The following is a 14045-nucleotide window of genomic DNA, read 5'->3' on the forward strand; positions in this document are numbered from 1 at the left end:
TTTTCTTACCACACTCGTTACCCTTCTGGCCTGCGATTTATACATTTCGTGTGCTTGCAGGTCACCTTTCTCTTTAAATTCCCTCCACAGTTGTTTCTTTTTTTGCAGCTCAAGCTTAATGGTGTTATTCATCCATTTAACTCCTACTTGTTTTACTATTCAGACCCTAGGTATACAATCATCCATAACCTCCTGTAAATGTTCCTTGACCACTTCCCATGCCCTATCAATATCCAGCCCTTGCAGTTTTACATGCCATGGCACTGAACCAAGCAATCTGCAATCTCCTAAGTTTGTCATACTTGCCAGCACGGTAATTCCACATATACCCTGTCTTAATCGAAAATTCCACATGTTTATTCAGGTAAAGATCACTCCTTATGATCACTCTCACCAATAGGTAGCAACATGGTCATATTCATTACATTCAAATTCTCAGATGCTATTACCAGGTCAAGCACTTTCAAACCCCTAGTATTTTCTATTACATGCTGTCTCAGATAGTTATCCCTTAATAATTGAATAAAATCCAGTTCCTTCCTCACACGTGTCCTCTCCTCCTTCCAATCAATGTTACTATAGTTGAAATCCCCCATAATAATTACACTCATTTCATGAATTTGTTTATGCATACCATCTCCACCATCTATTCCATCATCTGGTCTATAGCAGCACCCAACTGTATATTTTGTTCTACTAGTCACAATCTCACACCAAATAGCCTCAAATGAGCTCTTTTCACTATCCTGCAATACAACTTCAATTCTCTTTGACTGCAGTTCATCAGCTATCATCAATAACACTCCCCCCCCCCCCATTTTATTCTCTCTCTCTCTCTCCTAAATACACTATAACCTACACATTTTATCCCACTAACTATATCCTCTTCCGTTAGCCATGTTTCACTAATGCGAATAACCTGTGGCCAGGAAGAGCCAACCAAGGCCAAAAATTCTTCCTTCTTGTTCTTAATACTCCTGGCATTAGTATACATGAAATGCAGAGGTCCCTTTGTCCCACCCCTATCTTGATGATCTTGATGTGTTATTCTAACTATCCCATTCCGATTACTTGTCTTTAGTACTGGCTCGGGTACATTATATACATTCTTACACTCAACTGCCTCACTGATGTCTGCGTATCCACTCCCCCCCCCCCTCCTTGGTAGTTCTAGTTTCCCTGGTTCTGCACATCCATTTTCACTTCATTCAGCAACACTTTTTCCAGTCTCCACACACCAAATCCATTCAAATGCAGGCCATCCATCTTGTATAAATCCTTTTGCCCAACAAACTCATTCCACACTTCCACAAATTCCACACCACGCTGTCTGCATAACCTGCGCATAGAGTCATTTGCGATTATGGCCCTCCTCCTAAACTCCTCTTTGATGTACCATGGCAATAGACTCACCATCCTAACTTTGTCACTCTTTTCTTTTGCTACCTTTAACAATACTTTCAAGTCCTCTCTCATAAAAAATTTATCTCCTTTCAATTCATTCGTACCCGCCACAACTATCAATTCTTTCACCCTCTGTTTTTGCGCTCTAATACTCTCATTTACATCCTTAAATTTTGCACCCAGTAAGTACGATTTAATTAAACTCTCATCTATCACACCTCTTAATAACGAGTCACTGTACAACACTCTTTTCCTTCATTTCTGAAACTCTCCCACTCTTATGCTTATTTTTCCTTTCAAACACTTGCTTCTTTCCGTTAGCCGAGACACTCTAGAAAGAGTTTTGCAGGTGCTCCAACTGCCGCTTCGTACTGTGTATTACTCCAATGTTATACATTGCTTGTGTAAGATACTGCCTTTATGAATTCCCATACACTGTCAATATAATTTTTACACAACTCGTCTACCCAGTGTACTGATGCTAGTTGACTACAGAGCTTCCCATAATCATCCACCTTATTATTCCACATATATCCATTTTTGGCGATATCTTTTTTTTTTGTTTCACCATTTCCCAAACAAGTACCTCACAATCACTTTCACCAACCATTAGTTGTGTTAATACCTCATTAACAACTACATCTTGTTAAGTTATCACCAAATTCAAAACATTCCTGTACACTATTTACTCCTTCCAATCTATATTCCTGTAATTAAAGTTTCCCATCACGATCACCTTCTTTTTACATGCCCAACCAATTTGTCTCTTAACATTTCACAATCAATATTCACTACATTCTCTGGCCTATATCCTATCAGATATACTAACCTGTTAATTTCAACTTAACATCACACAGATTTAAAATCTGCACATGTATTATCAACTTCTATGCTTTGTGGACACAATTTCTCTGTAGTCAGAATTCTGATGCCCGCTCTTTCCCTCTCTATAAAGCACCAGTTGTATGTTTCAGTTTTCCACCAGATAAGCATGTTTTGCGTACTTTTAGTCATCACACCTCTGAATGAGTCCCCATATAATGATATATGTGATCATCCTTTACTCTTTCTTTATAATACTAACTTCCTCCTTCTTATATACATCAGCCAATCTCTTTATGTGTTTAATCTCATCTTCCAGATGCTTCATTTCACTTTTCATTTTCATCAGTTCTGGCTTAAGCTCTTTTACTATGGTTCCTTTTGTTGTGATGACTATCACTTCCATGTAATTTTTGTTCACTATCGGCAATGCTGGCTCAGATTTCAAAATTTCTAACCTATCAATGCACTTTTTACATACATCAATGCTTTTTTGTTTTCATTCACTCTAACAGTCCATAAGTCTTTCACATTTTTCAGTGCATACCTGAAGCAATTCTCACAATGCATCCACCAGGAAAAACTCAGGGCAAAACTCAGTCTTTGTTCTGAAGCTTTCTGTGACATAGACATGCTTCTTCATGGATGCCATTTTCAGAAAGCAAAAGCAGTAGGAATAAACAAGAAGCAAAAAACAAATAAACTAAATTTCAACAACAAACACTACTGAAGAACACTTTTATCTAGCATGATAAAAATGAAGCACAATTATATAATAAAAAGCTACACTATATACCCTATTTAAAAACACTTAAATTGAAGAGAAAGAAGTAAAAAAGAAAGTTAATGAGAAAGAAGAAACTTACTAACATTGGATTTGAAGACTTGTAGATTGTACTCTTTAGGAAATATAAGAGGGAGAATTGTTCCACAACTCAGCAGCAGAAGAAATGAATTAAGAAAAGAAAATTTGTTCTGTGAGTTTGGAGTTGAACTATGGTAGTTGTTGAATATCTTCTACATGTGATTTAACAGAATTGAAAATGGGGAAATTATCTGTGCCATGTCTGATAAAGTGTCAAAAATATTTGTTAAAAATGCAAGTGGCAGAAATTGAATAGATGGGTCATAAATCAACCAAAATTGTTTTTTTCTGTATTGAGTCAAGTATTTTTAAGGAGCTCTTAGGGACACTACTCCCAAGTGTGAGAATAGTATTCAATTGTTGAATGGATATTTTTGATTTGTAGAGAGTTAATAGCTGTTCAGATATAAAAAAGTATAGTAAACAACACATATGTACATTATTTTTTTTTACCATCATCCATGTTAGAAAGTAAATAATGGGAAATTAAGAAATAGTGTGAGCTAAGGAAGTATGTTTTCATGTGCACTCACATAAGTGCCAGGTAAATATTGTACTATTAGGATCTGATACAGGTGTGTGTGTGTGTGTGTGTGTGTGTGTGTGTGTGTGTGTGTGTGTGTGTGTGTGTGAGTGAGAGAGAGAGAGAGAGAGTCGTAATATTTAAAAAAAAAAATTGAAATTTCACAAATTGTGGCATAGACAGTCAATCATTGATATTGAAGTTTGGAGATAAGAAGGATCCTGGCATTTCTTTGAAATGATGTTTGAACTTCTGGTTGCTTCTGTGTAGTAATTTAGCTTCATTCCAGAACGATCCTATGGAATGAGGATTGTGGTTTATTAATTCCATGTTCAGCAAGGCCGAGATTTATGGTGTTTTTTATTTTGAGTTCACTATATGCTTGGTGTTCTGAAATCATTTTTACAGGGCGATTGGTCCATTATTTGAAGTAGGACAAATTTCAATTACAGGGAATCTATTATATGTACTTCATCTTTTTGAAGAAGGTGACAAAGCACTAATTCGATTGATAGGCTTAAACATGGTTGCAAGATGAAATTTATTTAAGACACAAGCAACACATTCAGAAGTGCCCCTGTAATGGCTGATTTTTTTTTTCCAGTGAATTTTCAGGTTGTGACCATTGAGAGAGGTGATTTGTTTGATGGTAGAAATTTCTTGTAGCAGAAACTTAGATGAGGAACAGAGTAGGCATTAGGTATTTAATGATACCATATTTCTGTGAGAGATTCTGATGTTTGATGAATATAATGGCCAGGTAAATTTGATTTGCAGTAGATAGAAATAGATAGGAAGTCATCTGTTTCTCTTTTTAAGAGGATGTCAAGAACTGATAAAATTCCATTTGATTCTGAAATACAGGTTACTTATTTTTTGGAAGAAGAAGACATCAAATTCTTAATGCGAGTTTTTCCGAAAGGCAAAAATATCATATACCATATTTACTTGAATATAACTCGCACTTTTTTCCCTGAAAATTAAAGTTAAAAAATCATGGTGCAAGATATATGCTGGGATTTATGGAAACTGAAGTTTTTCAGGAAAAAACTAAATTGATGTTTAATTAAATCAGTATTCATTATAATTTATAATTGATCACGCTATTATAAAATGAATGCATATAAATGTTAATTATCAATGCTATTTATGTGATTGGCTGCTCACCTTCATCATGCGATATTTTTGAATCTTTTAGCAACAGTGCTTTGGTAATTAAATTAATTATTTCCGGAAATCACGTCCCAAGCTCTCAAAGTCCAACTGTTGCACAACAGTTCTAATGATGGTCTCTTAATCCATCCCTATACAATCCAAGATTGAGTAGAAGTCCATGCTCTCATTCCCATATATCCTCTGCTGGTTGCTTCCATCTCTATGCATATGATTGGTGTGGTATTAACAAAAGATCATGACTCAATGACAGAGACAAGCTGACAATTCTTGAATTGAAATGCTGATTCTCTTCGACCAAATTCCAAAATATCTGAAACTACCAGTTTTAAACTTTTTTCATGTGCAAACTATATGCGAAACTTTTTAATTTTTTTCATAAAGTGAAATCAGCAGTGTGAGACATACACAAGTGAGAGTTTTATTCGAGTAAATATGGTATGTATAATGCAGCCAAAGAGAGAGTTTGGGATTTATGCTTAAAATATTTTCTTTTAGAGCATTCTAAATAAAAGTTGAAAAGTAGGCAAAACTTCAAGTTGTCTCTAAAGTGTCCCATTCCAGCTGAAATATCCTGAGTTCATAATGAACTTGGAGAGGGCTACAATGTCTGATGGAAATAAAAAAAAATCTAGAAGTTATAAGGTATAATTTAGAGGCGCATTCATGAAGGCTTAACTAAATTTGAAACTGAGCATTAAATGACAAGAGTTAAGTTTCACTTCTGTAATGTTCAAAATAAAATCAGATGTATTTTTTTTTTATCAAAACAGTAGGAATTATCGGTAAAGAGAGTGAGATATGAAAAGAACTTGGAAATTTTGTAAGTGAGAGTTTCTATTGTAGATGACAGCCAGGTTTATGTAATTTAGATTATGGTTATCACCATAAATCCTAGGTGGCCTTGCATGATATGTTCTAAGTTGTTTTTTATTTTATTTTTTTTTTAAAGACGATATCAAGAAAGGATAAAATTCCATTTGTTTCTATTTCTATAGTGAATGGTTTTAAGGAAATTATATTATCCAACAAGCAGTTAAGTTTATTTGACTGTTGGCAGGGTTCCAGCCAATTACAACATGGGACAATATCCATATTACATCTCTATTCAGTAGGGTCTAGCAAAACAGCGTATCCTTTTATCATCTTTTGTGGTTCTTAGATTTTTGTTATTTAAACTGTGGAGAGCTTTCAGAGTTAGACTTTTGAACCATAATTTTAGCATCTTCAAAATGTAACCTATTTCTGCCTTCATAGGAAATATGAGAGACATTGTGTTCAAATGTGGGAAATGTTGGTAACAATTACACATTTGTAGCCTTGACATAGATTTTCATCCTCTGTCAAGGGATGATTAAAGAAATTAACAACCACTTATTATGAGGAAGTTTGCTGGAACTAGAAGGTAGTCATTGTTTGAGGTTTTCAAATTTGTTGTTGTGATTATGTGTAAGTCTCCGATGTGTGGATTTTCCAGATTTCTTAGAAATACTTATAACTAGATTTCTCAATTCCTGATTGAGAATGTTTGATAGGTCAGATCTAGTTTGGAAAGTCCTAGGATCACAAGGATTGAGTTTTGTCTTATTCCCAAGTTGGTTGCACACAAGAAAGTGACCAGTTCTTAGGTAAATGTTACATGGGTAGTCTGAAAAGTTTTCGGTCTCAACCATAAATGGCAACACTATCGGCAAGATTTTTTTTTTCTAAGTTGGTACATCTGTCATAAGTATCAATGTGAAACTGCAAGTCATTCTATCAGGTAGTTTATTTTATACAGATGTCTGAAGCAAAAGTGTTGTCTGTATCCCTTGAAATGGATAAAATTGAGTACTTGCAGTTATAAAATTCTTTGTAAAAGAAGGTTTAATGCCAAAAGAAATTCATTTGAAGTTCATAAAAGTTTATGGGCACTCTTCTTCTTCATTTTTGAAAATTAAGAAATGGGCTGCTCAGTTTAAACGTGGCCATACCAGCCTTGAAGATGATCCATGTGAAGGACATCCAAAAACCGTAACACCACCAGAAATCATTGATCAATGCACAATATGGTATTGGATGACTGGCAAGTCAAAGTGAGTGAAATTTCTGAGACTATAGGCATTTCAAAAGAATGTGTAGGATACATTTTGCATGAAGAATGGCAAATGAAAAAGCTTTTCGCAAGAATAGGTGTTGCACAGATCATGAAAATCTCTGAACAGTGCTTGGAGCCTTTTAACAAGAATAAAACTGATTTTGTGCATCAATTTATTACTATGGGTGAGACTTGGATTCACCATTACACACCAGTATCCAATCAGCAGTCAAAGCAGTGGATCGAAGCTGGTTGTTCAGTGCCAAAGAAGAAGACAAGGTCATGGCATCGGTGTTTTGGGATGCTAAAGGCATTTTGTTTATTATCTTCAAAAGGGTAAAACAATAACTGGGGAATATTATTTCGATGTTTTAACCAGACTAGATGAAAAAATTCCTGAGAGAAGACCCAGTTTGCCAAAGGAAAAAATCATCTTTCATCAGAACAACACACCTGCCCACAAAAGTGTTTTGGCAGTAGGAAAATTAAGGGATCTGCACTATGAATTGTTGGAACATCCATCCCCTATTCCCCAGATTTGGCTCCCTCTTATTTCTGTCTCTTCCCAAAATTAAAAATCTTCGCTGGTCAGCTTTTTTCTTCGAATCAAGATGTGATGGCAGCTGTAGAGGGATATTTTGCAGATCTTACTGAGAACCACTACAGGGACGGGATAATGACTCTGGAGCATCGCTGGAATAAATTTATTAGTCTTACGGGAGATTATGTTGAAAAATAAAAATAATTTTGAAATTATAAATTCTTTTTTTCATTGTTAGGCTGAGAACTTTTTAGACCATGTATGTTCTCCTAGAAATTTATTAAACACATTTACTGTGCATACTTGTTTTTTACCATTTTTTTTATAGATGCTACATGGTTGTTTCTTCATCACTGATTTCAGAGATGAAGTAATTTGAATGAAAGGGAAAGCCTAATTTTTTCATCTTTTTAATGTGATATTTGTAATATGTTTATGCTGAGAGAGATATGAAGTAAAGTAATCTCAAGAAAAAAAAATCGATTCCTGGCTAGAGATCTGGATGTCAAAAAATAAATAAATAAATAAATAAAAAATACTACTGGGATTTAGAATTGTAGAAATTGATATTCTGGAAGTTTTGGTAAATTACATAGTTGAGTGTTTGCTAAATGAGAAAGAGGAGTGCAGTGTATTGTCATCTTGTGGAACAACCAACATCTAAATCCCTATTCATTATCATTTGTAATGAGTTCCCAGAGAAAGCTACCAAGTGACAGAACACAGACTAATTAATTACTTGACTGGCCTTTGTTTCAAATCAAGAGTGACCACTTGAAGTTCTCCAAACTGTTTCATGCATTTGTCATAAGCAAAAAGATCAACTTCTGATCAGTGTTGATGAAATCCATATGGGCTATCATTTATTAGCTGAGAGAATTCATGGTAATGTAACAGTTGGTTGTTAATGGTTTTCTCTGTTTCATTACAAAGAAATAAAATTTTGTTTCTCTTCTCCAGAAGGATGATATTGAATAGTGGCTAATTGCCATTCTGTAAATTAAGTAATAGTGGATATGATAGTATTATAAAAAAGCAACATAAAACAGAAGTAAATGATGGAGCATAAATCTTCAGAATAATTGGAGAAATGCTGTCAAGACGAGGAGAATTTGCTCTCCAGTGTGGACAAGATTCTTCTGATCTCCTTTGAGCAAATAATCAAATAAGTTATTGAATATTATGTATTTGGAATGGTAGGAGGGCTATGGAAGCTAGGTTGGACAAAAGTTATGGCCATTTATTAAACATGTTTACTGTGCATACTTGTTTTTTACCTTTTTTGGCTTTGAAAAGAGATGAGAAAATATGACAGCCAAGCAACTTGTGCTTTTTTTAAGATAACCGAAGTAAAACTTTTCCAGAGAATAGATCGAATGAGAGGAGGAGGAATGATTTGGTAATTTTATTTATTTATTTTTTTTTTGCAACATCCAGATCTCTGGACAGGAATCGATTTTTCTTCTTGAGATTACTTTACTTCCTATCTCTTTCTTGGCATAAACATATGTTACAAATATCATCACATTAAAAAAATGAAAAAAATTAGGCTTTTCCTTTCATTCAAATTACTTTATCTCTGAAATCTGTGGTGAAGAGACAATCATGTAGCATCTATAAAAAATATGGTAAAAAACAAGTATGCACAGTAAATGTGTTTAATAAATCTGTAGAACATATGTGGGTGGTCTGAAAAGTAGTTGAATGAATGGATGCTGAGTAAGTTCTGCTTGTATTATAATGCTTGTAATCTATATTATAGATTTAATCGAATGCTGAGAGATGATGGATACCATGTCAGCGATTCTCTGGGAAGAGTAATCATCACTTAGTGATCTTGAAAGTTTATTTTTCACTAGGTTAGACTATAATAAATTTAGTTTAATCCTTTATCCCAGTGAGAGCAAACAAAGTTTGTACCTGAAAATATCTTCAGGACTGAATATAGTGTTGTACTATCTTACCTGGGTAAGTAGTACAACACCAGGCAACTCAGAGCAAAGGTGGAGCAAGCTACCAACACTCCTATCCCAGGAGTGTTGGTAGCTTTTCCTATTGCTAATACCTTTAATCCTATTGCATTAAGGTATTGGCCACTACCCAGACTAGTTTAGACTTTTATTGAGGTCTCTTCAGTGGGAGCCAGGCCCAGAGTTAGAGATACAAAGTAGAAGCAGTAGCAAGGTCATCTTTACCTATAGGAATTGCCAAAAGGTTTGCCACCTTTTTTTATTAAATTACTCTGGATTTAGAGAAAGATGTTGAAAGTTTATTTTTCACTAGGTTAGACTATAATAAATTTAGTTTAATCCTTTATCCTAGTGAGAGCAAACAAAGTTTGCGCCTGAAAATATCTTCGGGACTGAATATAGTGTTGTACTATCTTACCTGGGTAAATAGTACAACACGAGGCAACTCAGAGCAAAGGTGGAGAAAGCTACCAACACTCCTATCCCAGTATCTCCCATAATGCAAAACATCTCCTTGTGGATATGTATACCCTTATGCATTAAGGGATTGACCACTACCCAGACTAGTTTCGATCTTTATTGAGATCTCTTCAGTGGGAGCCAGGCCCAGAGTTGGAGATACCAGGCAGAAGCAGTAGCAAGGTCATCTTTACCTATAGGAGTTGCCAAAAGGTTTGCCACCTTTTTTTATTAAATTACTCTGGATTTAGAGAAAGATGTTGAAAGTTTATTTTTCACTTGGTTAGACTATAATAAATTTAGTTTAATCCTTTATCCCAGTGAGATCAAACAAATTTTGCGCCTGAAAATATCTTCAGGACTGAATATAGTGTTGTACTATCTTACCTGGGTAAGTACTACAACACCAGGCAACTCTGAGCAAAGGTGGAGCAAGATACCACCACTCCTATCCCAGTATCTCCCATAATGCAAAACACATCTCCTTGTGGATAAAGGATTAAACTAAATTTATTATAGTCTAACCTAGTGAAAAATAAACTTTCAACATCTTTCTCTAAATCCAGAAGGTGGCAAACCTTTTGGCAACTCCTATAGGTAAAGATGACCTTGCTACTGCTTTTGCTTGGTATCTCCAACTCTGGGCCTGGCTCCCATTGAAGTGACCTTAGTAAAGGTCGAAACTAGTCTGGGTAGTGGCCAATCCCTTAATGCATAACAGTATACATATCCACAAGGAGATGTGTTTTGCATTATGGGAGATACTGGGATAGGAGTTTTGGTAGCTTGCTCCACCTTTGCCCAGAGTTGTCTGGTGTTGTACTACTTACCCAGGTAAGATAGTACAACACTATATTCAGTCCTGAAGATATTTTCAGGCGCAAACTTTGTTTGCTCTCACTGGGATAAAGCATTAAACTAAATTTACTTATGGTTCTTGATTCTGTTTGAAATCATGTGAAATGTAGATGAAATATAACATCAAAAGGCAAAAAGGATACTCTTTTTTGGTTTTTTGTTAATGTGCTTTCGTTAATGTCATTTGTTCAATAGTTCATGACACTTCAGTTTTTCCTATGTCAACACACACACACACACACACTGTGTGTGTGTTCTGTTTTATGCCTTATCTGATAATAATTTAATAATATATTTATTTCAGATAAATAAACTTGTATTAAACAAACAAAGCATTTATGCTGTTGAAAAGGATATGGAAAGATGGCTTCATGTAAGTATTATTTTAGTTTAGATTTAAAAAAAAAAATCGGATCCAAAATTGAGGAGAGAACTTTTATTATAGCATATATGTAGGTACCAAAAAGTTGGTTTGATGTAGTGAATTTGTTTTAGAACATTCCCATTTTCTATGTATACTGTGGAACTTAGGCCTACATTTTTTTTTATTTATTTTTTAAATTTATTTATTTTTTTAAGTTAGATTGAGTTTGCTGCAGTGGTGTTTGTTGTAATGAGAATTGACTATATTTTGGATTGTCTAATAATCTGAAAAAAAACTGATTATTCTTTGTCAGTAACACAAATTTCTACTAGCTTTTTTATAAAAGAAAAGAGTTTGAGTTGGGTTCAAGGTTATATTGTCGGTACTCAGTGCAGTTTAGTGCTCATGTAAAATTAGTGATTTTTATCTGTTTTATTGTGTTTTTTACTCAGAAAATTATAGTGTTTTATAGTATATTAGAGTACATTTTTGTGTTTTTAGAGTATGTAGTATTTATAACATATTTTCATTCTGATATTGTAATATTAAATACAGCTGTAAAATAGTACCAAAATGCAGAAGAAAGGGAGCACTAGCAAGAACAGCAAAGTAGTGAACAAGAAGGTAATATAATAATAAACTCCACTAAAGTGACGTTGAAGAGGATATTGAATAATTCAACCTTTGAAATCGCTAGGTTGAGGCAAATTATTAGACAGACGATGAGGGAATTACAGAAAGTTGAGCAACATTTAGAAGAACATAGGGAGAATAAAAAAAGTTCAGCAACAAAATGGAAAACTCGGAATCAGGTAAGTTAGTAAATAATAACAAAAATCTGGTAAGTACATTATTTGGTATAGCAACTCTATCATAAAGCATGCCATTGATAAGTGGGTTCTAATGTCACGTTTTCGTGAAGAGAAAACTTAAAAGTATAACGCAAACAATTGAAAAACAGAACAGAAAAGCAAAAGAGTTAGTAATTTTGGTAGGTACTAATGACTAACTAGCAAAATTCAAATATAATTTGCCTAGGGAGCCCCAACTATCCTTAATCTGCCACTGCTTGTGTTCAAAGAGTGTTAGTTCTAAGTATAGTGTCACAGGAGATTTCAGTAAAAGACGTAACTATATTATTATTATTTTTTGGGGGGCCCCAAATATAATTTGCCTAGGGGCCCCAACTATCCTTAATCTACCACTGCTTGTGCTCAAAGAGTGTTAGTTCTAAGTATAGTATCACAGGATATTACAGTAAAAGATGTAACTATTTTGCCTATGATTGGGGACAGTGATCATGCTGCACTCACTTGAGAAGTTATTAAGTTTATGAATGTTCCATTCAGAAAAGGTTACATGCTAAGGTACAAAGAAGGAAATTATGAACACCTGAGGAGGTTGTGACAGGTTATTGACAATGGCTGGGAAGTGTTTAAAAAATATTTATTAATGCAATATCAGAATGTGTCCCTAGAGTTCAAAGAATAAATATAGTAGAAGTAAAATGGACGTGTAATCTAATTAATTAAGAGATTTGTAAGAAAAAGATGATGTGGAAGTAATATTGTGGGCATAAGGATGATGTCAGTTATTAGGGTGGTCTGAAAAGTTCTCGGCCTTAGCCTAGATGGCAACACTATCGGCAAGATTTTTTTTTTTTTATCCTCTAAGTAGGTAGTGTTTTATAATATCTGTCATAAGTATGTATATATATATATATATATATATATATACACAGGGTGTTCGGGATAAATTTGACAGTTTCGTAAGGAAAAAGAAAATCTTCTTTGTATCTATTAAATTTAATGAATTGACAAAAAAACATTACAGGCAGAGTTAATTACAATACTATCAACAAGATTTACTCAAAATAACCACCATTAGCATCGATCACAGCTTCAATTCTGCTTCGGAACCTCGAACAAGCTGATGCTACAGTCTCCCTGGGAAGGGCCGCAAAAACTGTTTTAATTTTATCCATTAACTGGGCTTTTGTATTACTGGAAGTGCGATTGGTGTCTTTTTCAACTGCGCCCCATACAAAATAATCCATGGGGTTAAGGTCTGGGGAGTTTGGAGACCAAACATTTGGACTGGTGAAGTCGTAGAAATTTTCAGACAACCATTTTTGACTTTTCCCAGAGGTGTGGCAAGGGGCCGAATCCTGCTGCCATACATACAGCCTACCATTGGCTACCCTTGTTATCCAGGGCTTGACTACAGTTAGCAACTCCACGAACAAAGCCCGAATTCCAATGCCAGGGTTCTTCAACACCTGTTCCTGCAGATTTGCGAGGAATTCTGCTGTACGAACGCAATCAGATCGTCTGCTAGGGATCTTTCTTCTTGCTACATCCTCGTAGTCACCATTGCAAGTCTCTAGTTCATGCCTGATTGTTTTTACTGTATTCAGGGAGCATTGGGCAGCAGTCGTAATATCCTTATTTTGATGGCGGGCACGAATCATCATGATACAAGTTATTCTCTTCCATGATTCAGGTGGGTTCCAGCTATCCATCCTTTCTGACATCTTGTATATGAATGAAGAAGGGTCCAAACTTTTAAATGAAGAGAAGTGTGTGTTAATACATGTAACTTACGGAAAAATATAATTAATTATATATATGTCAAATTTATCCCGAACACCCTGTATATATACACACACACTATACTACAGATATATATATAGTATAGTAAGTATAATATCTGTCATAAGCATCTATGTGAAATTGCAAGTCATTCTATCAAGTAGCTTGTTTTAAACAGCTGTCTGAAGTAAGTGTTCTCTTTATCCCTTGAAATGAATAAAATTGAGTATTGTGCAGTTATAAAATTTTTTGTAAAAGAAGTTTTAACGGCAAAAGAAATTCATTCGAAGTTCATAAAAGTTTATGGGCACTCTTCTCCGTTGTTTTCGACAATTAAGAAATGGGCTGCCGAGTTTAAACATGGCCATACCAGCATTGAAGATGATCCACGTGAAGGA

General features: G+C 34.7%; 1 protein-coding gene across 1 annotated transcript in view; it reads left to right on the forward strand.

The window, feature by feature from the left end:
- The window catches only part of LOC150096717 (kinesin-like protein KIF21A), a 753433-nt gene that overhangs the window by 421603 nt on the left and 317785 nt on the right, over window positions 1–14045 (forward strand). Inside the window, exon 20 of the mRNA XM_090408696.1 lies at window positions 10997–11065. Within this exon, the coding sequence (XP_090264822.1) occupies window positions 10997–11065 (69 nt within the window). The remainder of the gene's footprint in view (window positions 1–10996; window positions 11066–14045) is intronic.

Source organism: Typopeltis vanoorti, chromosome 18 (assembly GCF_054136105.1).
Source record: "Typopeltis vanoorti isolate ZY-2024b chromosome 18, IOZ_Tvanoo_1.0, whole genome shotgun sequence".
Classification (NCBI taxonomy): Eukaryota; Metazoa; Arthropoda; class Arachnida; order Uropygi; family Thelyphonidae; genus Typopeltis; species Typopeltis vanoorti.